Below are 25930 nucleotides of genomic sequence, written 5' to 3'. Positions count from 1 at the left end.
TTGTTTCATATGACTGGCCATTCACTGGGGCGTATAGCCTATGTACCTGGCATTGCACAGGCACTGAAATTCATACATGACTTGCCAACCAATCAGCATTCTCTCCTGTAGAATAAATTGTTGTGATTGTTTGAAATTTGTCATTCTGGTGTTGTCCTGACGAGTGCAAGACGAAAAGTTTTGGCAACATGTCTCTTTTTTCAGTAATATTCAAGAACCACCAAGTTACCATATCCCACAGTTAGTTGGTTTAATAAATGTAACGTTGCAGTGCTTGACTTACCTTGACACAGGACGGAGGCAGGTGTCAGCAGTAACTCAATGGGTAGCACTCTTGCCTCTTAGTGAAAAGGTTGTGGGTTCAAGTCCTCCTCCAGAGACTTGGGTGCAGAATCCAGGCCAGCAATTGCAGGGCTGCACTGTTGGAGGTGCTACCTTTTGGCCGAGATGTTAAACCAAGGCCCCATCTAACATCTAAGGTGAATGCAAAAGATGCCACAGTGCTTTCAGAAGAAGAACAGGGGAATTTTCCCAGTATCCTACTGGCTTCTGCAGAAAGCCGGCAAGGACACAACAGGGTGAATGGCCTCCTTCCATGCTGTAACCCTTCTATGATTCAAATCAACAAGAGATTAATATGAACAAAAGTGCTGGAAATATTGATCAGGCAGCGTTATAATAGCACTTCTCACCGGGAGCAAATTGAATGCACTCTAGTTTCACAGCAGCATCCGGCCTCCCACCTCCCCTCCCCTCTCCTGCTGAAAGTAAATGCAAGACTCATCACTGAAAACCATGGCAGACTAGAAACTATCACCTTGAAGAAGGCTAAATATTCGGGAACTTTGAGTGTGGACATTTTGTCAGCTGCATGTGCTGGATGAACGCTAACTAACATTAACTTGTGCAAAGCAGACAGCTTGCCTTTGTTTTCTTCCTTCTCTTTGTTTTCCCCCTTGTTTTCTCTCTCTTTCGACCACTGGAGAGATTATATTGCAACCTAACCCACCAACCTCCCCCAATCTCAGAAAGTCTGTGAAAAAATAAGTTTGAAAAACATTACTTGAACAAAGAGCTATCTCTACTTAATTTTTAATATTCTGAGATGGTTAACAAGGATGAATGCTGCAACATTTCAAGTCAGGTTTCAGAATATAGAATTGGTTTATTTTTAATCAATTTTGCCACTTGTAGTCAGTGCTTATAAATAATACTGTTAGGACTGCAGCCAATGTTATTCGCTGAGCAAGCTGAATCCCAGAAGGAAACTTGTTTTAATGATCATAACTTTTTTTTTGTATTTTGAAAAGGTCGGGTAAACGACTAACCCCAGAAGTATAGAATCCCAGTAAGAATTTTAGAATTTTAAAATTTTAAAAATTATTAACAAGAAGAAAAAAACTTATGCACACAAGATTAAAATTACACAGTTATACAGTCTTACAAAACATCCCCCCCCGACCCCCCTAAAAAAAACCCCACTTGGTCAAAACACACAAGAAATCTACTTGGCAACAGCTCCCTTATAGATTTTTAACTTGAAAATCCAGTAATATTACCCAAGACAAAACTGCTGCTACTTCAATAAAGCATACCATGTGACTTCTCGCTGTCTTCCACTCTGCTGTGGAAAACTGAAGGAAGTTCAGAAACAGACTGCTTTCTGAAAACAAAGACTTCTGGCTTGAAACTGGATGGCTGCTTCAAATTCAAAACTTTTCTCAGCACAGAGGTGATTTCAAGACATTTCCCCCACACAGCCAACACAACTCAACTAAACATCCTTTGTTAACTATCCTTTTCCCCTTTGATCTTAGACTCCATTGTTCTAAGCACTCTTTGAACTCAATTTTTCCCAGATATAAAAATCTTTCATGTCTTCCTATTGCCTCCATTTTTTGGTAAAATAAAATTTAATAACCTTCCCTTGTTTACATATGAAACCTTTGTAAGTTGTAAAAGTCCCTTGTCACTTCTAAAATTTAACAGCTGAACAGTCAAGTCCTACTTATAATGCAGATTTCAAACCCAGCCTACTTACTTGTATATTCAACTGCACCATAGCCTCTCTTTCCAAATGCATGCATCTAGCAATTTCACCTTTCATCCCTCTGCTCCCATAGACAAGCTGTCTTAATTAACCTTCCCCCCCACCCCCAGTTTAATAACACACACACACACACACACACACACACACAGCCTTTTTTACAGAATACCACCAAATTCCCAAAAATATTTTTAAAAATAACATCCATCTTCACAATATTAGAGTATAAGAATATTTTCATAGTGTCAGTTGCAGGGCTATATTAATCGTAAATTAACACACAATTGCATTTATATAGCACGCCTCAACCTCAGGACAACTCAGCGCTTTATAGTCAATTATAGTTATTTCATTGTATGAAAGTACTTAAGCTCTAAAGTGCTTTGAGATGTCTGGCAGTTGTGAAAGGCGCTATGTGAATGTAAGTCTTTAAGTACTTTGTGAAGTGTAGTTACTGTTGTGTTGTTGGAAATGGGGCAGTCAGTTTGTGTACCCTAAGCTCCCACAAATAGTAATGAGGTAAATGACCCAGCGAGCCTGTTTTTGTGAAGTTGGTTAAGGGATCAATCATGATTGGGACACAGAAGAACTCCCCTACTCTTCTTCAAAATAGGCGCCATAGGATCTTTTGCATCCACCTGACAGGGCAGAGGGGCCTTGTCAGATTTGCTACTAGTAATTCCTCTGAATGAAAAATGTGTTTATTGCAGATACCTGAATATTTATGTTGGAGTCCCAGATGTTGAAGAAAGTTTCAATGTAACCAGGCCTGTTGCTCCACATGAGGTACCATGCGAAATTCTTCTCAATGGAAGTGTTGTGATTTCTGATTGTTTACACTTTAGCCCAGGCTGTGTTTTCTTTTATATATAATTCATTCATGGGATGTAGGCACCACTGGCAAGACCAGCCCATCCATAGTTGCCCTTTAGGAGGTGGTGACAAGCCATATTCTTGAACCGCTATAGTCTGTGTGGTGCAGCAAAAATGAAAGAATGGCCAATATATTTCCATGTTATGTGGTGTGTTTGACACCGTGAGCAGGATGGGCCTATGCTGGATAATAGAGAAAATTGATTGTCCTCCCAAGATTCGCAGTCTCATATGATCCTTGCTTGATAACATGCACGCCATTGCTCAGTTCAACAGCTCTACTTCTGACAGTTTTGAGATGAAGAATGGGGTGAAACAGGGCTGCATCTTGGCTCCTACTGTTTGGCATCTTCCTGACCCACACTTTCCCTGCCGACATGGAAGGAGTGTATCTCCACACACGATCAGGGAAACCCCTCAGCCTATCAAGACCGAGAGCCAAGACAAAGTGTGACATGTTCTGATCAGAGAATGCCTGCATGTTAATGATGCTGCACTACTTGCCCAGACAGAAGAGCAGCTCCAAAGGCTCATGGATTATCTGTCCAATGCTTGTGTCATGCTCTCCCTCAACATCAGTGTCAAAAAACTGGTAGTTGGGGGACGGGGTGTTGTGTCTCCTCCCGTGATCAGACTCAGCAAAACAGCTTTGATTTCCTCAAGTTCTGCTATCTTGGATCTGCAGTGACAGACAACCAGTTCCTTGAAAGAGACCTCAGCACATGCATCAGAAAGGAAGCCAATAACTTTGGCCAAATAACATAACAGCCATGGAAAAAACAACAAACCTAATTGCAGGACCAAATGCTTATCCTCAGACCATTGCTGTATTGAGGTGAAACCTGGACACCTCACACCACCTGACAACAGAGGCTCAATAACCTCCACCTCCGGTGTCTGTGATGTATCCTTGGCATCACGTGGAAAGACAAGGTCACCAATGAAGCAGTCCTCTCTAGGCAAACGTGCCAAGCATGCTGGCGCTAATTAAGCAAAGACGGCTTCATTGGCTTGGACAGGATGGAAGATGGCTGCATCCCGAGGATATGCTATGCAGAGAAATAGCCTGTGCCCAAGGGGCCAGCAGGTTGCCCAAAGCTCTGATTCAAGGACGCTGTCAAAAGAGACATAACTGCCCTCTGTCAGTCATGGCAAGTGGGAAACACTAGCTGACGATCGTCGCAAAAGGTAACACCAGCTGTGAGCAGGATTTCACCACCACGACACTGTGTGGTTTCAGAGCCTCCAAAGTAGACACCAGCCCTGCAGATAAGGAATTAGCAGAGATGATTCCACATCACCAGCTGTGGCACTTGTGTCAGACTTTGCCTTTCCAGAATTGGCTTGTTGAGCCATCAGAAGAAGTGCAGCAGATGATCTCTAACCTCATCAAAATTCTGAGGCTGCGTTCCCATCATCTCTCGCAGATAAAAGGATGCTAACCAATCAACCAAGGTGGTGTGTGACATGGAGGGAAGCAGGAAGTGCTGCTGTTCCCACTCTTGTCCTTCTAGGTGGTAGAGATTGTGGGTTTGCATGATGCTGTCAAAAGAGGCTTTGCCAATTGTTGCAGTCCATATTGTAGTATAGATACACACAGCTACCAGTGTGCGCCGGTGATGGGGGTAGTGTATATTTAAGGCGGTGGATAGGGTGCCAATCAAGTGGGCTGCTTTGTCCTGGATGGTGTCGAGCTTCTTGAGTGTTATTGGAGCTGCACTCATCCAAGCAAGTGTAGAGTATTCCATCACACTCCTGACTTGTGCCTTGTGGATGGTTGACAGGCTTAGGGACCCAGGACATAAGTTACTTGCCGCAGAATTCCCAGCCTCTTGCATAGGGCTTAAGAGCAGGAGTTGGCGATTTAGCCCTTTGAGTCTCCTCCACCGTTCAACAAAATCGTGGCTGATCTGAAATAAAAACAAAGTGCTGGAAAAAACTCCACTGGTCTGGCAGCATATGTAGAGATTGAAACAGATTTAACATTTCGAGTCCAATATGGCTCTTCTTCGGATGCTTTTATTTTGGCTGATCTGGTCGTGGTCTCAACTCCACCTTCCTGTCTGCTCCCTGCCCTGCAGCCCCCAACTCCCTTATCTATCAAAAATCTGTCTAACTCTGCCTTGCATAAATTCAATGACCTAGCCTCCAATGTTTTCTGGGGAGCTGGGGAAAAGAATTCCACAGACTAACGACCCTTGGAGAAAATAATTTCTCCTCATCCCAGAACCTCTTATTCTTAAACTGTGTCTCCTAGTTCTAGCCTCCCCCACAAGAGGAAACATCCTCCTGGCACCTACCTTATCCAGTCCCCTCAGGACCTTATATGTTTCAATAAGATCACCTCTCATTCTTCCAAACTCCAATGGGTATAGGCCCAACCTGTTCAACCTTTCTTCATAAGATAAGCCCCTCATCCCAGGAATGAGTTGAGTGAACCTTCTCTGAACTGTCTAGTTCCATTGAATTCTCCAAATTATGTGATAGAAGTAATTGGAATTTTTATATTCACCTTAAGGAGGAAATGAAAAAAGTGTAAAGAGTTACCAACTGTGACTGATTAACCTAAGTAGAAACAAACAGGGTAAAAAGCTGGGTAACCACACAAATCCTACATTGGTAAAATAGTTTATCTCGGTGACAATAACTCCAGTCTGCAGTCTTTCTATTTTTGGCTACAATCGAGTCACTGCACTGATATGTGATGTAAGTGATTTTACCTGTTGAGTTCAGAGGCTGAAAATTACGATTGACACAATCTCACACTAAATTCAACACCTTTTATTGAGAACTTTAAACAAAACAGTTTCAATCAAATCATACAGTTACCCCACAGGTGATTAATCTCAGATGTCTGTAGGTCACTTAGGAGTGATCTTTGATTGAGATCTTCCTGCTTGGTTCACCTGGACTCTTCCAGTTGACATGTATCTTCTGTCTGTCTTGAGCACTCCTGTGTGGGACTTTTTCAAGGATCTACATACAGAATGCGGTGTGTGAAAGAGCTCGTGCAATCCTCTTCTGGATGCAGATTGGTTAGCTGGGTGCTTGATCGGCTGTTGGATGGTTGGCGTATTCCCAAATTGTCTTCCATTGGCTTATCCATATAAAGACCACTTCCTGTTCCGCTGTGATTACCTGTCTGGTTTCAGTCAGCCTCCTCTGATTGCAACCAGTTTTTGCTGCGGTTAATGGTTCTATTCTATTCAAATTTTTCTATTCAATTCAGCAGTTTTACTGCAATTAAGAAGTAATGATGTTACTAGTAAGTATCACACCATCTGGTTCCCGCATAGAAAACGCTGCTCTGAAATCGCCAGTCTGTTAACCCTTCCTTAGTGAATAAAGGAATAATTACTGTTTATGTATAATTTCTGTGTTCAGTGTCGCCTCAGAGACATGACGTACTCTGCCCCGATCACAGTGGACATTGAATACACAAGAGGAAGTCAGCGAATAATACGCAATGCACTACCCATCGGCAGGTAACCAACAACCCAACTAAAAGCTTCATCCATGTTGGATTTTTTCTTCCTAATTGCCTTGCGCTAATATTGGATCTTGTTTCGATCCCAGGATGCCGATAATGCTGCGGAGTTCTAACTGTGTGCTTACAGGGAAGACCCCAGCAGAATTTGCAAAGCTGAATGAATGTCCTCTGGATCCAGGTAATTAATGCTGATCCATATAACTGGACCTTTTACCCAAGTGCCATTCATTAATGCCTGTTTATGTCATGAGTAATTTCTGCTATTGGTTGCTGTAGATTGTATCCTCCTGAGGGTGTGCAATTAAAGATCATGAGCCTAGTTTGTGAGATTGAGGGGATCCTACGAGGAGAGATCGAGTAGACCAGGCCTATACTCCCAGGGGTTAAAAAGAATGAGAGGTGACCTGCTTGAACCATAAGGAATTCTTAAAAGGCTTGACAGGGTAGATGCTGAGAAAATGTTTACTGGGGAGTCTAGAACGTGGGGATAAGGGATCGGCCACTTGGGGCTGGGGCGAGGAATTTATTCACTCAAAGGATTGTGAATCGGTGTAATTCTCTACCCCAGAGAACTGTGAATGCTTAGTGATTGAACATATTCAAGAGAGAAGGTTGATAGATTTTTGGTAATTAAAGGATGTGGGGACACTGGGAAAGCGGGGGTGAGTTCAGCCATGATTGTATTGAATGGTCAAGCAGCCTTGAAGAGCCACATGGCCTACTCCAGCTTCTATTTCTTATGTCTTTATGTGTCCCAGTCAGTTAATGTTCAATCCCAGTAATCTGTATTTCATAAACCCCATGTTCCAGACAGTTTTGTTTTTTTTTAACAAAAGTGGAAATTATTAATTTCTATCAAATTGAATCCGGCATAAGTATATATGTAACAACAGCTTACATTTATTTCATGCGTCTTTCCTGGAAGAATGTCAGAGATAAAAATGGATCTAAGCCAAAGAAGGTGATGTTAGGAGAGGGGAATAAATGCTCAATCAAGGAGGAGGGAGAGGCAGAGAGGGTTATAGATCCAAAAATGACGAGAAGTAACAAGTCAGCAATGAGCAGGATCCAGGGATGTGATGACAGAGGATGTAAGGATGGCTGGGAGAAGAACAGGAATTGGAAGCGGAGATATGGGCTAGCTTGGGAGTGGTGAAGGGCTGGTGGGGTTTCATTGTGCAGGGCTGAAGCTGATGCTCTGTGAATAAGGTGCTTAACTTTTGTTGCCTCAGAACTATTGAGAAACTGAGAACTGACATTTGCAATTCTGTGTTGCCTTTGTCACATTTTTCCAAAACAGCATAAAGCACTTCACTGTATAAGAACATTAGAAATAGGAACAGGAGTAAACCATTTAGCCCCTCAAGCCTGTCCCGCCATTCAATAAGATCATGGCTGCTGATCTGCCCCAGGCCTCAACTACTCTTTCTTACCAAGAACAGCTAAAGGTGGCACAGCAAGATCCCTGCAGTAGAATGAGCAGTTTGTTGGCATTTGCTACTATTGGCTGAGGGTGTGGTGTTTACCAGGAAACTGAGAGAATTCCCTGCTCTTCAATTAGAGAATAAATGCTTGGACAAATGGAAGGAATATATGGTTTTGACAGAGAATACGTCTAATTAAACCTATGTGGTCTCTTATAGGTGGCTATTTCATTGTTAAAGGTGTCGAAAAAGTTATTCTCATCCAGGAACAACTGTCAAAAAACAGAATAATTGTGGACGCAGACAGGAAAGGAACGGTTGGTGCCTCTGTGACCAGGTACTGTGTTCAGTAATCTAAATTAATTTATTACTATAGAATCCGGAGCCACATTCACTGATGAATACTCACTAAATCTTTAAACCTTCAAGATCCCGTATGTTTTACATTCAGTATTAAATCATCAGACATGATAAGCGTTACACTTGCAAACCTGTTCCGAGTGCGAGTTATCAGAACTGTGGAAATTGTTACATTCATTTGACTTGTTAATATAGCCAAATTGCCTGTGCTCATTCTTGTGTTGGAGTTAAAGCTTTAGCCATATTTGCTGACATGAATTATACAATAGTTTAGTCACACTTAATAAATGAACACTGGTTTAACACCAAATCATAAGACTGTATAAGAACATAAGAAATAGGAACAGGAGTAAACCATTTAGCCCCTCAAGCTTGATCCGCCATTCAATAAGATCATGGCTGATCTGCCCCAGGCCTCAACTACTTTTTCGTGCCAGCTCCTCATACCCAGCAACTCCCTGATATTTCAAAAACCTGTCTACCTTTAAATACTTGCAGTGATCTAGCCTCCACAACTCTCTAGGATAGAGAATTCCAGACATTCACTACCGTGTGAGAGAAGAAATTCCTTTGCATCTCAGTTTTAAATGAGTGTCCCCTTATTCTGTAACTATGTCCCCTAGTTCAAGATTCCCCCACTAATGGAAACATCATCTCAATATCTACCCTGTCAAGCCCCCTCAGAATCTTGTACGTTTCAATAAGATTACCCCTCATTCTTCAAAACTCTAATGAATAAAGGCCTAACCTGTTTAGCTGTTCGTGATAAGTCAACCCCTTCATCCCAGGAATCAGCCTAGTGAATCTCTTTTGGACTGCCTCCAATGCCAGTATATCCTTTTTTAAATATGGGGACCAAAACTGTACACAGTACTCCAGGTGCAGCCTCACCAACACCTTGTACAGTTGTAACTAGACTTCCCTATTTTTAAACTCCAACCTCCTAGTAATACAGGCCAAAATTCCATTTGCCTTCTTAATTACTCGCTGCATCTGCTTGCTAACTTTTTGTGTGTTGTGCACAAGAATACCCAGATCCCTCTGTGCTGCATTGTTTGGAGTCTTTCCATTTAAATAATAGTCTGCCTTTTGATTCTTACTACCAAAGTATATGACCTCACACTTTCCTGCATTAAACTTCATCTGCCAAGTTTTTGCCGACTCACTCAACTTATCTATATTCCCCTGCAGATTCCTTATGTCCTCATCACAACATGCTCTCCCACCTATTTTTGTATCGTCAGCAAATTTGGGTACATTACACTCTGCCCCCTCCACCAAATCATTAACATAGATGGTAAATAATTGAGGCCCTCGGACTGACCCTTGTGGCACTCCACTAGTTACGTCTTTCCAACCTGAGAAAGACTCATTAATCCTGACTCTCTGTCTTCTGTGTTAACCAATCCTCAATCCGTGCTAATACATTAAGAAGTACTTAGATGAGCACTTGAAACACCATAGCATACAGGGCAATGGGCCAAGTGCTGGAAAATGGGATTAGAACAGATAAGTGCTTGATGGCCGGCATGGACACCATGAGCCGAAGGGCCGGTTTCTGTGCTCTATGACTCTGTGACCCTGTGACTCAATGACATTGGCCTCAAAACCGTGAGCTCCTATCTTGTGCAATAACCTTTTATATGGCACCTTATTGAATGCCTTCTGGAAATCCAAATACACTACATCTACTAGTTCCCCTTTATCAACTCCGCTTGTTATATCCTCAAAGAACTCTAGTAAATTTGTCAAACATGATTTCCCTTTCACAAAACCATGCTCACTCTGCTTGATTGCGTTAAGTTTTTCTAAATGTCTTATTTTTTCTTCCTTAATAATGTACTCTAGCATTTTCCCAATGACAGATGTTAGGCTGTCTGGCCGATAGTATCCTGCTTTTTTGTCTCCCTCCCTTCTTGAACAGGGGCGTCACATTAGTGGTTTTCCAATCCACTGGGACCCTTCCGGAATCCACTGAGTTCTGGAATATTTTGACCAATGCCTCCACTATATCTGCAGCCACTTCCTTTAAAACCCTTGGATGCAGGCCATCAGGCCCTGGTGACTTGTCTGCCTTTAGCCCATTAGTTTGTCAAATACTTTGTCCCTCATGATGGAGACTGTTACAGGATCTTTCCTCCCATTAGCTACTTACTTACCTGATACCTTTGGGTTGTTTATAGTGTCCTCCACCGTGAAGACTGATGCAAAATATTGGTTTAAATTATGTGCCATTTTCCTATTCCCCGTTATCAATTCTCCAGTCGCATCCTTCAAGAATCCCACCCTTACTTTAGCCACTCTCTTTTTATATACCCTTAGAAGGTCTTGCTGTTTGCCTTTATGTTTCGTGTCAATTTACTTTCATTGTCAATTTTCACCCTCTTTATTAGCTCTTTAGTCACCTGCTGCTGGTTCCTAAAAAAAAGTCCCAATCCTCTGGCCTATCACTAGTTTTTGCCACTTTGTGTGCCTTAGTTTTTGATTGGATACTCTCCCTGACCGCCTTCGTTAACCATGGGTGGTTCATCCTTCTCATTGAGTCCTTCATTTTGACCAGGATAAACTTTTGCAGAATGTTATGAAATATCTGCTTAAATGTCTGCCACTGCTCATCCATTGACCTTCCCCTTAGTCTATTTTCCCAGCCCACTTTAGACAGTTCTTTCTTAATACCTCTGTAATTGCCCTTATTTAAGTTGAGGACACTGGTTTGAGATCTGAGTTGCTCACCCTCAAACTGATTATGAAATTCTACCATGTTGAGATCGCTACCCCCCCTAGAGGATCTTTAACTACGATATCTCTTGTTAATCCCACCTCATTACACATTACTAGATCTAAAATAGCCTGTTCCTGGGTAGGTTCTGCAATGTATTGCTCTAAGAAACAACCCCTGATGCACTCTACAAATTCGTCTTTCATGTTACCCCTGCCAATCTGATTTGTCCATTCAATATCACCCATGACAATTTTAGCGCTTTTCTTGCAAGCCTCCATATTTCCCGATTTATACTTTGTCCTGCAGTGAGGCAACTCTTCGGGGGCCTATAGACGACTCCCACCCGTGACTTCTTCACCTTGCTATTCCTTATTTTCACCCAAACTGATTCTACATCATCACCTATGTCACTACTCATCACTGCACTGATACCTTCCTTTATTAACAAAGCTACCCCACCTCCTTTCCCTTTTTGACTATTTTTCTGGAATGTCGAATACCCTTGAATATTGAGCTCCCAGTCTTGTTCACTCTGCAACCACGTCTCTGTAATAACTATCAAGTCATATTCATTTATTTCTATTTGTGCCAGCAACTCATCTGTCTTGTTACAAATGATGCATGCATTCAGATAAAGAGCCATAAGCTTTCACTTTTTAACCATTATTACTCATTATGGTTCTATTTTCTGCTGCACTTTTGTGCTTATATTTTCTGCCCCTTCCTGTCACACTTTGATTATTGTTCACCTCTTCACTACCCTGCATCTCTGATCTCTCGTTTCTTTTTGATTTTTTAAACTTCCCTTCAGTTGAACCCTTCACATGCCCGGCCCCCCCGGACTAATTAGTTTAAAGTCCTATCTACAACACTAGTTGTACGATTTGCCAGGACACTGTTCCAGCATAGTTCAAATGAAGCTTGTCCCAACGGAACAGCTCTTTCCTTCCCCAGTACTTGTGCCAGTGCCCAATGAGTTTGAACCCATTTCTCCCATACCAATCTTTTGAGCCACGCATTTACCTCTCTAATCTTATTTACCCTTCGCCAACTTGCATGTGGCTCAGGTAGTAATCCAGAGATTATTACCTTTGTGGTTTTGCTTTTTAATTTAGCCCCGAGCTGCTCGTAGTCCCTCAGCAGAACCTCTTTCCTAGTCCTACCTATGTCATTGGTATCTACATGGACCATGACAACTGGATGCTTCCCCTCCCACTCCAAGTTCCTCTCCAGCCCAGAGGATGTCGTTAAGCTTGGCACCAGGTAGGCAACACAGCCTTCAGGACTCTCTGTCTTTGCTGCAGAGAACAGTATTTATTCCCCTAACTATGCTATCCCCTATTACTACTACATTTATCTTTTCTTCCCCCGACTTGAATGGCGCTCTGTACCACAGTGCTGTGGTCAGTTCGCTCATCCTCCCTGCAGTCTGTGCCCTCGTCCACACCGGGAGCAAGAACTTCAGAGTTGTGTGGACACGAAACATTAACTCTGTTTCTCTCTCTACAGATGCTGTCAGACCTGCTGAGATTTTCCATCATTTTCTGTTTTATTTAATTCATTTTCAAGAAAGTTATCATGAATCAAGGAAAAAAGGCAGTTTGACATGCAGTGAAACTGATTTTAAAGACTACTTAACCATATTTTATTGAGGGTATGTGCGTGCTTTTCAAACTTGGAATAGAACAGTGCCGTAAGGAGTCAATAGACAGGTTTTACCACACTGAGTTCGTGAAAAATATATTTGCGAATATTGATTAGTTAATGTGAATATCACACCACATCCCAGTCTCGATTACATTTCTGTTCGTTGAAAGACTTTTCCAGGATTACTTCATGATGCACACATCAGCTTCAACACTTGGTAAAATAGTTCATTCGCTGGCACGGCAGTTTAGTTCATGATTTCTTCTAGTTTTTCTTCTTTTGTTTTGAAGAAAGGTATGGAAACATTCCTAGCGTGCAACCAATGGTCACCGGCATGTACCGGAGGGGCTGAATGGCCTGTTTCTGTGCTGTATATATGATTTGTGTCATCAACTGCATTGGTTTGAACAGCAGGATATCGCTACCCAGTTAATTTCCATCTTATTGCTGTATTTCTCTGGTTTGTATGTTGAAGAGTATTTTATCACATTACACCCTGATCTTCACTCTCTGACCAGGAGCTCAGGTCAAGTTAAGACTGTCTCCTATGTCTGCTGGATGTGGGATGCATTTCTGATTCAATGGGACTGCACAGCCCAAAACACCAGTGCATCTGCACTATGGGACATCACATCAACCAACTCACTCAAAGAGCCTAAAGAGAATTGGCAAGATAGCACAGGCGCTATAGGGAGAGATGATGGTGTATTCGTAATGTCACTGGATTACTAACCCAGAGGCCCATGGGTTCATATCCCTCCATGGCAGCTGGAGGAATTTAAATTCAATTAATAAAATCTGGAGTTGAAAGCTAGTCTCAGTAATGATGATCATGAAACTGTCATCAGTTGTTGTAAAAACCTATCGGATTCACTAATTTCCTTCAGGGAAGGAAATCTGCTGTCTTTACCTGGTCTGGTACATATGTGACTCTGAATCCACAGCAGTGTGGTTGACTCTTAACTGCCCTCTGAAATGGCCTCGCAAGCCATTTGGTTCAAGGGCAATTAGGGATGGGTAACAAATGCTGGCCTTGCCAGCGAAGCCCACATCCCATAAAAGAATACAAAAAGTAAAACTCTTTTCTAAGATGAGGGGGAGAGAAGTGAGGCATTTTATGGGGCAGAGTTAGAGGGAGCCTTATTCTGCATGATGTCACGCTTGATCCCTAATACTGATTTCTCAAACAGAAAGCATTCCATTCTCTTGTGCTAACACACCGCACCTCACTCACCACGATAATTCAACTTAAAAATATCATCAAGGATTGATGTTGGCCGTTTACTTGGTGGGATGTTTTTGTCTTTGTTGTTGAGGCTATGGCACCCACTCTGAGCTTGGCTGCTCTAAATGCTCTGGGAGTGATGGTGGATTCTACACTGAGCTTGTTCAGCTATTGCAGAACAGAGTGATGAGATCTTCATGAAAACGTTTATATTGTTGATAGACCAACAAAGTATACTTCTTTATAACCTTCAACCCTGCCGCATGCATATCAACAAATGTTTGATAACAAAACTCTGCTCAATTTGCAGCTCTACGCATGAGAAGAAAAGTAGAACCAATCTGGTTGTGAAGCAAGGGAGGTACTACCTGCGACACAACACACTGTCAGAGGACATCCCCATTGCGATAATATTCAAGGTAATAATCTAAGCCTGATGATGTGCCCTCACCATGTGTGATCGTTTAAAATCATATATTTTTGTATTTTGCGAGAATGGCCAAGTGTAACTCGTTTTGGCTTCATGAAGAGCCCTCTGTGTTTGGAAATAAAATGACTAGCTCCAACCAGGTTTATATATATTTTTGGCTTTTATAGCCCTAATTCATTAAATTGCACTCTAACCCTTATCTAAGTGAATTACTGGGAACTACATTTCTGGTTGGTTGAATGGATGTTTGACAAATGATTTGAACTTTTACTCTCCACAACTTGTTTGTTAAAATAAGGATAAATTACAAATCCACAGCAAGTCAGTTAATGCCTGTAAGAAGATGGGACATGAAGGAACAAGGTGGAACAGGCTGGAAGGGCTGAATGGCCTTGTGCTGTACTTTCAATGAAGGGAACTTGGCGAAACATCTTTTCCTTTTACATTTTCAGGCTAGTATTTTCCACGTGTTCTGTGGTTGTTTGTTTGAATCACTCTATTGATGACTCCATAGGTAACCTATGTATGGAGGTGGAGGACCTGGGTATGGTTCTTAATGAATACTTGGTGTCTGTCTTCAAAAAAGAGGGGGAAAATGCAGACTCTGTAGTTAAAGAGGAGTGTGATAAACATAGAGAGAGAGGAAGTATTAAGTGGACAAACCACCAGGGCTGGATGAAATGTACCCTGGGCTGTTAAAAGAAGCCAGGGAGGAAATAGCGGAGAGTATAACCATCATTTTCCAATCCTCACTGGATACATTTGTGATGCTAGATGATTGGAGGTCTGCTAACATTGTACCTTTGTTTAAAAAGGAAGCGAGGGATAGACTGAATAATTACAGGCCTGTCAGTCTGTAGTGGGCAAATTATTGGAATCAATTCTGAGGGACAGGATAAACTGTCACTTAGAAAGGCATGGATTTGTTAAGGGAAGGTTATGTCTGACTAATTTGAGTGAATTCTTTGAGCCAGTAACAAGGAGGATTGATGAGGGTAGTGCAGTTGATGTGGTATAATGGATTTTAGCAAGGCCTTTGACAAGTCCCACATGACAGACTGGGTAAAAAAAAAAGCCCATGGGATTGAGGGGAATGCAGCTAGCTGGATACAAAATTGACTCTGGCAGGAAACCAAGGGTAATTGTTGACAGGTATTTTCGTGACTAGAAGGCTGTTTCCAGTGGGTTTCTGCAGGGCTCAGAACTAGGCCCCCTGCTTTTTGTGGAATATATTAATGATTTTGATGTAAATGTAGGGGGAATGATCAAGAAGTTTGCAGACAACACAAAAATCGGTCACATGGTTTACTGTGAGGAGGATAGCTGTAGACTACAGGAAGATATCTACAGGTGGGCAGAAAAGTAGCAAATGGAATTCAACCCAGAGAAGTGCAAGGTGTGGTGCCTTTGGGGAGGTCAAACAAGGTAAAGGAATACACCACAAATGGGAGGATACTGAGAGATGTAGAGGAAGTGAGCGACCTTGGAGTGAATGTCCACAGATCCCTGAAGGGAGCAGGGCAGATGGACAAGGTGGTTAAGAAGGCATATGGAATCCTTTATTAGCTGAGTCATAGAATATAAGAGCAGGGAGGTAATGCTAGAACTATATAAACATAAGTTAGGCCAAACTGGAGTACTGTGTGTAGTTCTGGTCACCTCACTACAGAAAGGATGCTGTTGCACTAGAGAGGGTGCAGAGGAGATTTATGAGGATGTTACCAGGACTGGAAAATTGCAGCTATGAGGAAAGATTGGAGAGGCTGGGGTTGTTCTCCTTGGAACAGAGGAGGCTGGGGGAAGATTTGATTGAAATGTGCAAAATTGTGAGGGGCTTGGATAGAGTGGACTGGAAGGGCCCATTTACCTTAGCAGAGAGGTCAATGACTAAAGGGCATAGATTTAAAGTGAATGGTAGAAGGATTAGAGGGAAGATGAGGAAAAGGTTTTTCAACCAGATGGTTGTGGGGGGTCTGGAGCTCACTGCCTGAAAGGATAGTAGAGACAGAAACCCTCAGCTCATTTAGAAGGTGTCTGGATATATACCTGAAGTGCCCTAAACCGCAGGGCTGCGGGCCAAATATCGGAAACTGAGAGATCAGACCAGGTGTCTTGTTTTTTGGCTGGCGGAGAAACAGTGAGCCAAGTGGCCTCTTTCTGTGCCATAAACTTTCTATGATTCTATGATTGAAGTGTGCTGGAATAAGTGAATGAAGAGTTCACAGTGTGAGTGATGCTGTGGCTTATGAGCGCATCCATCCAAAGATGCCCATGCATATGAGGAGTTGCACAGTAAGCAGAAGTATAATTTTATAGCTGCCCATCTCTGAGACTTCAGAGCATAGGCTACAGAAGGGGGCCATTCAGACTCATGAGCTTGTTCCATCATTCAGAGAGATCATGGCTGACCTGTGGCTTAACTTTATCCACCTGCCTTGAATCGGCATTTATTTTCTACCCTTTTCTAGTAAAAATCTATATCTCAGATTTTAAATTATTAATTGAGTTAACATCATCATTTTGTGGAAGAGAATTCTGTACTTCCAATACCCTTTGCAGTCAGATTTTGGATGAGAGATGCAGGGAACAATGTGATGGAAGAACTTTTGTCATTCAACGAGCGACAGTGGCCTGGAATTCGATGTCTTCGAGAGTAGTGAAAGTGATGGTGAACAATTATTTCAAGAGGAAATCGGATGGAGAGCTACAGGGTATAGAGTAGGGTTGGGGGGGGAAGATGGGGCCGATTAGATTCCTCTACAGAGAGCTGGCATGGAGCCGATGGGGTGAATAGCCGCCTCCAGTGCCATAATGATTTTATATCTGTAATTCCCCCCCCCTCCGTTCCTATTGCAGGACTCGCCAGGTCACCTTGTGAAATGCCTTTTTGAAACTCTTAAACTAGAATGTCCACTGGATTTCTCTGATCCACCATGGCAATCGCTGGTGGAGACAACAAGTTAGTTAAGTGTGAGAACACCACCTCGGTTCCTTGCTGGCTGTCCTTTTATATAGCCTGTGGTTCTCCATTGTTAATCCTCTAAAGCCCTTAAATTGAAAGAAATTTCCCTAAAACTGACTGACCTGTAATTTCATGAATATATTTTTGGATCCCTTTATGGAATAATTACTGTCACTTTCTGATTCTCCAGTTATCACCTAAAGCTGGTGCATTTTTAACACAAAGTTTTGCTAATTTCTATCATTATTTTCCTTCAAACATGATTATCCTTTAAAATTTATCTCACAACCTCAGGATATCCGCTAATGCTTCTGAGGTAATTAGAAAGGCAAATGGTATGTTGGCCTTCATTGTAAGAGGATTTGAGTTCGGAAGTAGGGATGTCTTACTGTAGTTATACAGGGCCTTGGTGAGACTGCACCTGGAGTATTGCATACAGTTTTGGTCTCCCTGCCTAAGAAAGGATATAGTTGCCGTAGAGGGAGTGCAGGGAAGTTTCACTAGGCTGATACCAGGGATGGCAGGACTGTTGTATGAGGAGAGATTGGTTTGACTGGGCCTTTATTCACTAGATTTTAGAAGAATGTGAGGGGATCTGATTGAAACGTATAAAATTCTAACAGGGCTAGACAGACTGGATGCAGGGAGGATGTTTCCCCTTTATGGAGAGTCTAGAACCAGGGGCCACAGTCTCAGGATACGGGGCAGGCCATTTAGGACTAAGATGAGGAAACATTTCTTTACTCAGAGGATGTGGAATTCTCTACCACAGAAGGCTGTGGAGGCTTGGTCACTGAATATATCCAAGAAAGAAATTGAAAAAGTTTTGGATATTAAGGGCATCAAGAGGTATGGAGAGAAAGTGGGAATATGGCGTTGAGATAGAGGATCAGCCATGATCATATTGAATGGTGGAGCAGGCTTGAAGGGCCGAATGGCCTGCTCCTCCTTTCTATGTTTCTATGAAGTGCAGTCACTATTGTGATGCTAGGAATTGTTGCTTTAAGAGCATCTAACCTCTTTACAGTTTTATATTGCCTTTTTGCTCTTTACAGGAATCTGATCCAAGACAAACACAGGGTTAGCTGTTTGACAGCCTGCTATTTTCTGATGATCTGATGTCTGCTCCCTGTGATTACCTTTTGAGTGGACAGGTGTCACCTCGGACCACCTCTGTTGTGTGTACATTGGGAAAACACTTTGGAGACCTGGTGAAACTGACCCAGGTTCATTTCAAATATCCACGACGCTGAAACAGCCAAATGAGTCGACTATGAAAGACTGATTGCTTTAATCAAATACCTCAATACCTACGAAACCAGCAGCAGCCTGACCTGGCAGTATAGCACTTGCTGGAACAGAAGTAACCACATCTCTAAACTGGCCAATCCCTTAACTCAGCGCAGTGTGATTTTTGTTCCCTTGGTTAATTTGAAAATCCCTGTATAGTTCCTTGAGATGTTTCTTTCACGCAGTTGCCAGGAGAGGGCAGAGGTTCCCCATGATACAATGGATGCTGGTGCCACTTGTGAATGTTAATGCCTGTGTGGGAAGGCTTGCTAACTCAGATCTATAGCTCTTGGCTGTTGTATCGAGTCTCTCATCAACCCTCTCTTGTTCTTTTGCTTGGTGCCCACTTAGAGATCCAAGACAGTAGTTTGCTGAATTTTCATTAAAGCTGTCATCCTCTCTCCTGCTGGATTTTCTAGTGTAGTCCAGCAATCCGTGTAACCTGCTTCCCCATCAGTAAGTCGTCACAGTTTAATGCCCGGCAAAGTGGGCAAAGGCATCATTTGATCTTATGAAGCATCTCTTAACTGAGCAAGGCTGACTGCCAGTGTTGCAGTGAGGTTGGATCCCATGAATTGATCCCTGTGTTCTCAGTGGCCTACTCCCATCGTCTGGGTCTCTCCAGGCAGCAGGGTTTCACAATGCATGGCAGGTGAAAATGAGGCGAATTGAGGGGAGAGAGATTGGCTCCTTTGGATACCTGGTGGAACTGAACCAAGGACCTTTAGTTGAGAGAGAAATATTGGCCGGGACACTGGAGAGAACTCCCTTGCTCTTCGGATAGTGGCCATGGATCTCTTATGTCCACCTGAGAGGGCAGAGGTGTTATGGTTTAAGGTCTCATCTACAAGATGATACTTCCGACAGTGCAGCAGCAGCAGCAGCAGCAGCAGCAGCAGCAGCAGCCCCCCCCCCCCCCGGGCACTGCACTATAAGTGCCAGATTTTGCACTCGATTCTCTGGAACGGGGACTTGAGCCCATAACCTTCTGACTCGGCTACCTAATGAGTCAGGGCTGACACCTCCAGTGCAATATAATATAACGTCTGTCAGTCAGTGTCTTTTCTGCAGCTTTGCTATTTTCGCCAGCAGAAATCTGAGTAGCTTGTTTGAGTGAAAGGTTTCAGAAAAATAAAATTACTGTCATTTTTGAATTGGTCTGAGTGATGCGATTGCGTCACTTATGTAAATGTCTGGCGATATCCCATAGTGATACAAGGTACTTACTATTGATAAGAAATTTTGACACACACCCATCTGCCCCAGCCACTCTGAAAACACTCAGTCATGGTAATCCATCCTTGCTCTGGTGCTCGGAGCCTCTGTGGGACTTTTTCCTCACTTGTATTAACGTGGCAGAGTTCCAGATAAGCTAGTACAAGGGACGTTTCAGGACCATCTGGATACCACAATGAGCTGCCCCCGCTGACTAACATCCTGCAGGGCTAGCTTCTGTGAAAACTCCACAAAACCAGTTTAGCATTTTCTTGGTTTCATGCTGGCTTCAAAAGCGTATTCTTGTTATTGCTAAACAGCCTGGCACTAGGTGAGAAGATGTAAAATAGTTCATACTTGGCACTGCAATGTGTTAAATGGACAGTTATCAAGTACACTTCATAAAGCAGTGTCTCAGTTAAATTTAATTACATTTTTGATCCGCAAGTTGCTGCAGAAAATAAAATGAATCATTATTTCCTCAAGCTCGCTGTAGATCCGCTGAAGTAGATTTTGAAGTCTAGCTGTTTTGACATAAGTAGGAGCAGGAGTAGACCATACGCCCTTCGAGCCTGCTCTGCCACTCAATATCATAGCTGACCTTTGGCTTCAATTCCACTTTCCCGCTAGCTCCCCATATAACCTTGATTCCCTGAGAGACCAAAAATCTGTCCTACCTCAACCTTAAGTATATTCAACAATGGAGCATCCACCACCCTCTGGGGTAATGAATTCCAAAGATTCACAAAAATTTGAGTGAAGAAATGTCTCCTCATCTCAGTCCTAAATAATCGGCCCCTTATCCTGAGACTGCAGCCCTGTTCTAGGCTCCCTGACCAAGGGAAACGACCTCTGTGTCTGTCCTGTCAAGCCCCTTCAGAATCTTGAATGTTTCGCTGAGATTACCTCTCATTCTTCTAAACTCCAGGGAGCGTAGGCCCAATTTACTCATCATCTCATCATAGGACAACCTTCTCATCCCAGGTACCAATCTAGAGAACCTTTGCTGCACCACCTCCAGTGCAAATATATCCTTCCTTAAATGCGAAGACCAAAACTGCACAGAGTGTTCCAGATGTGGCGTCACCAAAGCTCTGTACAATTGGAGCAAGACTTCCCTATTCCTGTACTTCAATTCCCTTGCAATAAAGGCCAACATTTGCCTTCCTAATTGCTTGTGGGCATTCAGATTTGTTAAATGTGTTTTCCACATTTTTGTCCAGCTTTACCTGTGCGGTAAACATTTTGAGCTGTACCCTTCAGCCGGCATGGACTCGATTCCAGTCTTCTCCCGGATTGGTGTCAGTGATACTCTATGACTTGATGTTGGGAGGTAATAGTGCTGTTTCACAATCAGCTACTGGGAAATGCCCGAAGGAGCAGGAGTAGGCCACTCAGAGCCTCAAACCTGTTCTGTTGGGTCATGGCTGATCTGTACCTCAATTTCCGTTTCTCCACCTTTGATCCATGTTCCCTTAAATCCCCTTTCCTAACAAAGGTCTGTCGATGGGATTAGTGTAGTCAGATTTTTCGTTGATCAGCGTGGACACGATGGGCCGAATGGCCTCCTTCTGTCTGGGTCGATGAGATCTCGCTCTTGAAAGCTCCACTTGGCACCCAGCATCCACAGCCCTTTGGGGGACAGAGTTCCAAGCTCCCACGAGCCATTGTGTGAAATCGTACACTTAAGTGACCAAGCTCTACAGCAACAACTTGCTTTTAAATAATGCTTTAAACTAATGAAACACCCAAAGATGTTTAATTTTAAAGCTCTGATTTTAAAATTGAGTTCCCTGTTCTGGATTCCCCCACTAGAGGAAAACATTTCATATCTACCCGTTTGAGCCCTTTTAACATTTTAAGCATTTCCATTAAATCACGACTCAACCTCCTATATTCAGAAAAAATATAACCAGGTTTATGCAAACGCGGCTGATTCACGGAATGAACTTATCTTATGAGGAAAGATTGAGCAGGTTGGGCCTATACTCATTGGCGTTTAGAAGAATGAGAGGTGATCTTATTGAAATATAAAAGATTCTGAGGGTGTTTAACAGGATAGATGGTGAAAGGATGTCTCCCTGGGAGGAGTCTAAAACTAGGGGTGGCATAGTTTAAAAATAAGGGGATTTCCCTTTCAAGATGGAGATGAAGAGGCATTTCTTCTCTGAAGGTCATTAACCTCTCGAATTCTCTTCTCCAGAGAGCAGTGGTTGCTGGGTCACTGAATATATTTGAGGCTGAGTTAGACAGATTATTGATCGAGGGAGGCAGGAAACTGGAAAGGTCATAATCAGATCAACCACGATCTTATTGAGCAGCTGAGCAGGCTCGAGGAGCCAAATGGCCTACTCCTATTTCTAGCGTTCTTGTGATTTCTCCTCCGGAGGTACCCAGCATCACAGATGCCAGTCTTCAGCCAATTCAATTCGCTCCACTTGATATCAAGAAATGGCTGAAGGCACTGGATAGTGAAAGGTTATGGGCCCTGACAATATTCCAGCAACAGTACTGAAGACTTGTACTTCAGAACTTGCTGCACCCCTAGCCAAGCTGTTCCAGTACAACACTGCCATCTACACGGCAATGTGGAAAATTGACCAGGTATGCCCTTTACACAAAAAGCAGGTCAAACCTAACCCGGCCAATTACCGCCCCATCAGTCTACTCTCCGCCATCAGTTAAGTAATGGAAGGGGTCATCAATAGTGCTAACAAGCGGCACTCGCTTAGCAATAACCTGCTCACCGATGCCCAGTTTGGGTTCCGCCAAGGCCACTCCAAACCCACGACCACTACCATCTAGAAGCACAAGGGCAGTCGATAGATGGGAACACCTCCACCTAGAAGTTCCCCTACAAATCAATCATCATCCTGACTTGGAAATATATCGCCATTCCTTCACTGTCGCTAGGTCAAAATCCTAGAACTCCCTCCCTAACAGATCTGAGTCTATCTACACCACATGGACTGCAGTGGTTCAAGAAAGCAGCTCACCACCACCTTCTCAAGGGCAATTAGCGATGGACAATAAATGCTGGCCCAGCCAGTGAAGCTCACATCCCATGAATGAATGAAAAAAAAACTTGGCTCCTGACCTGATTACAGTTTTTTTCAAACATGGACAAAAGAGCTGAACTCCTGAGGTGAGGTGAGAATGACTGCTCTTGACATAAAGGCCGCATTTGACCGAGTGTGGTATCAAGGATCCCTAGCAAAGCTGGGGTGAATGGGAATCAAGGGAAAACTCTCCGCTAGTTGGAGTCATACCTCGCACAAAGGAAGATGATTGTGGTTGTTGGCAGTCAATCATCTCAGCTCCAGGACATCACTGCTGGAGTTCCTCAGAGTAGTGTCCTAGGCCCAACTATCTTCAGCTGCTTCACCAATGACCTTTTTTCCATCATAAGGTCAGAAGTGGGGATGTTCGCTGATGATTGCTCACATTCGTAACTCAGATACTGAGGCAATCCATGTCCAAATGCAGCAAGACCTGGACAATATCTAGGCTTGGACTGACAAGTGGCAAGTAACATTTCCGCTCCACATGTACCGGGCAATGACCATCTCCAACAAGAGAGAATATAACTATTGCCCCTTGACATTCAATGGCGTTACCATCACTGAATCCTTCACTATCAACATCCTGGGGGTTACTGTTGACCAGAAACTGAACTGGACTGCTAATGGTACCCAGCCCATCCATTGGAACAGTTGCCTTATGAGGAAAGGTTGTACAGGCTGGGTTTGTATCCGCTGGAGTTTAGGAGAGTAAGAGGCGACTTGGTTGAAACCTTTTAAGATCCTGAGAGGTCTTGACAGGGCGGACATGGAGAAGATGTTTCCTCTTGTGGGAGAATCTAGAGCTAGGGGTCACTGTTTAAAAATAAGGGGTCGCTCATTTAAGACAGAGATGAGGAGAATTTTTTTCTCTGAGGGTTGAGAGTCTTTGGATCTCTCTTCCTCAAAAGGCGGTAGAAGCGGAGCCTTTGAATATTTTTAAGGCAGAACTAGATATATTCTTGATTAACAAGGGGGTGAAAGGTTATCGGGGGTAGGCAGGAATGTGGGGTTGAGGTTACATTTAGATCAGCCATGATCTTATTGAATGGCGAGCAGGCTCGAGGGGCTGACTGGCCTACTCCTCCTAATTCGTATGTTCATATGACTAGCCATATTAATACTGTGGCTACAAAAGCAGGTCGGAGACGAGGAATCCTGTGACGAGTAACTCACCCTGACTCCCCAAAGCCTGTCCACTATCTACGAGGCACAAGTCAGGAGTATGATAGAATACCCTCCACTTGCCTGGATGAGTGCAGCTCCGAGAATACTCAAGAAACTCGACACCATCCAGGACGAAGCAGCCCTGCTTGATTGGCACCCCATCCACAAACATTCACTCCCTGCACCACTGACGCACAGTAGCAGCAGTGTGTACCATCTACAAGATGCACTGGAGGAACTCACCAAACCACCTTAGGCAGCACCTTCCAAACCCATGACCACTACCACTTAGAAGGGCAAGGACAGCAAACACATGGGAACACCATCACTGGAATTTCCCCTCCAAACCACTCACCCTCCTGACTTGGAAATATATCATCGTTCCTTCACTGTCATTGGGCCAAAACCCTGGAACACCCTCACTAACAGCGCTGTGGGTGTAACTACACCACGTGGAGCGCAGCGATTCAAGAAAGCAGCTCGCTACCACCACCTCGAGGGCAATTAGGAATGGGCAATAAATGCTGGTCCAGGCAGTGAAGACCACATCTCATGAACAAATAATTTTTAAAAATTAAGCCCTTTAGTCCTGGTATCATTCTGGTGAATGTCCGCTTCACCCCCTCCCAAGGCCAATATATCCTTCTTGAGGTGAGGTGCCAAACTGAACAAAAGGATGTGGTCTGACTAAGACTCTGTTAAGCTGAAGCATAACCTCCCCATCTTTGTATTCCAACCCTCTTTTGATAAAGGCCAGCATTCCACAAGACTTTAAATATTATTTGTGCTACTCCGTGATCTGTTGTTGGGAGGTGCACTTTAAGCTAATGGTATCCAGCCCCTCCACTGGAACGATTGTCTTATGAGGGAAGGTTGGACAGGCTAGGCTTATACCCGCTGGAGTTTAGAGGAATGAGAGGTGACTTGATTGAAACGTACAAGACCCTGAGGGGTCTTGACAGGGGGGATGTGGAGAGGATGTTTCCTCTTGTGGGAGAAACTAGAACGAGAGGTCACTGTTTAAAAAAAAGGGTCGCCCCTTTAAAGTAGAAATGAGGTGAATTTCTTTGAGTTGTGAGTCTTTGGAACTCTCTTCCTGAAAAGGCAGTGGAAGCAGAGTCTTTGCATATATTTAAGGCAGAGGTGGATAGATTCTTGCTAAGCACGGGGGTGATAGGTTATTGGGGGTAGGCAGGATGCAGATTTGAGGTTACTATTAGATCAGCCATGATCTTATTAAATGGCAGAGCAGACTTGAGGGGCTGAATGGCCTACTCCTGCTGCTTGTTCATATGTAACAGGAAGAGGCCATTATAATCCGGTCCGCCGTTTAATTTGATTGTGGTTGATCTGCATCTTATCTACACCTTTGCCCCATATCCCTTGATATTCTCACCCAACGAAAGTCTTATTGCTGTGTCTTCAAAATTTTAATTGGGCTCCAGTCTCTACAGCTTTCTGGGGTAGCGAGTTCCAGATTTCCCCTGCCTTTTGTGTGAAGAATCACCTCATCTACTCTATCAGATCCTTTCATCACTTTAAATCCTCAATCAGTTCACCCAATCGATCTATACTGGAGAATATCCAAATCAAGTCTTATATTCCCTTTGAGCTTTCGGTGTGTGTTGTGGAACTTCACACAGGTAAATTGAGGATAAGTACAACTTATTGCTGGTCATGATCAGTTTGTTGGTCAGGCACTTAGTGATTGAAATAAGCGGCTGAGTAGAAGGGACACTGGTTGCTCAGACCTGATTTTCACCTCATTATTAAACATTTAGAGAATTTAGTAAATTAAAGTATATGGGGTGTGTCCCATTGAATAACTGGAAAATTGGCTAGCACTCAAACTAGTTTAGTGTGAATTCATACAATGGAAATGCACCCCAGTTTAGAAAGTGCAATTAGATTTCAGCTTTCCAAATTGTTTGTTCCTGGTTTTCATAATCAGGCAGCTTGTGAAGTAATGCTTGGTGCTGGACTGCTCCACCTGCTTGGAGAAATGTTAGGATAAATCAC

The 25930-nt window shown here is 43.2% G+C and overlaps 1 protein-coding gene across 2 annotated transcripts in view; it reads left to right on the top strand.

The window, feature by feature from the left end:
- polr3b (polymerase (RNA) III (DNA directed) polypeptide B) overlaps positions 1 to 25930 on the top strand; it is a 97095-nt gene that overhangs the window by 4636 nt on the left and 66529 nt on the right. Inside the window, exons 5-9 of one of the 2 annotated variants that reach the window (XM_041216115.1) lie at positions 2758 to 2833; positions 6305 to 6405; positions 6497 to 6588; positions 8054 to 8171; positions 14099 to 14207. In XM_041216115.1, coding sequence (XP_041072049.1) covers positions 2758 to 2833; positions 6305 to 6405; positions 6497 to 6588; positions 8054 to 8171; positions 14099 to 14207 — 496 coding nt within the window. The remainder of the gene's footprint in view (positions 1 to 2757; positions 2834 to 6304; positions 6406 to 6496; positions 6589 to 8053; positions 8172 to 14098; positions 14208 to 25930) is intronic. The other variant, XM_041216116.1, reaches the window with a different exon arrangement.

Source organism: Carcharodon carcharias, chromosome 21 (genome assembly GCF_017639515.1).
Source record: "Carcharodon carcharias isolate sCarCar2 chromosome 21, sCarCar2.pri, whole genome shotgun sequence".
Taxonomy (NCBI): domain Eukaryota; kingdom Metazoa; phylum Chordata; class Chondrichthyes; order Lamniformes; family Lamnidae; genus Carcharodon; species Carcharodon carcharias.
This window is presented reverse-complemented; position numbering and strand designations above follow the sequence as displayed.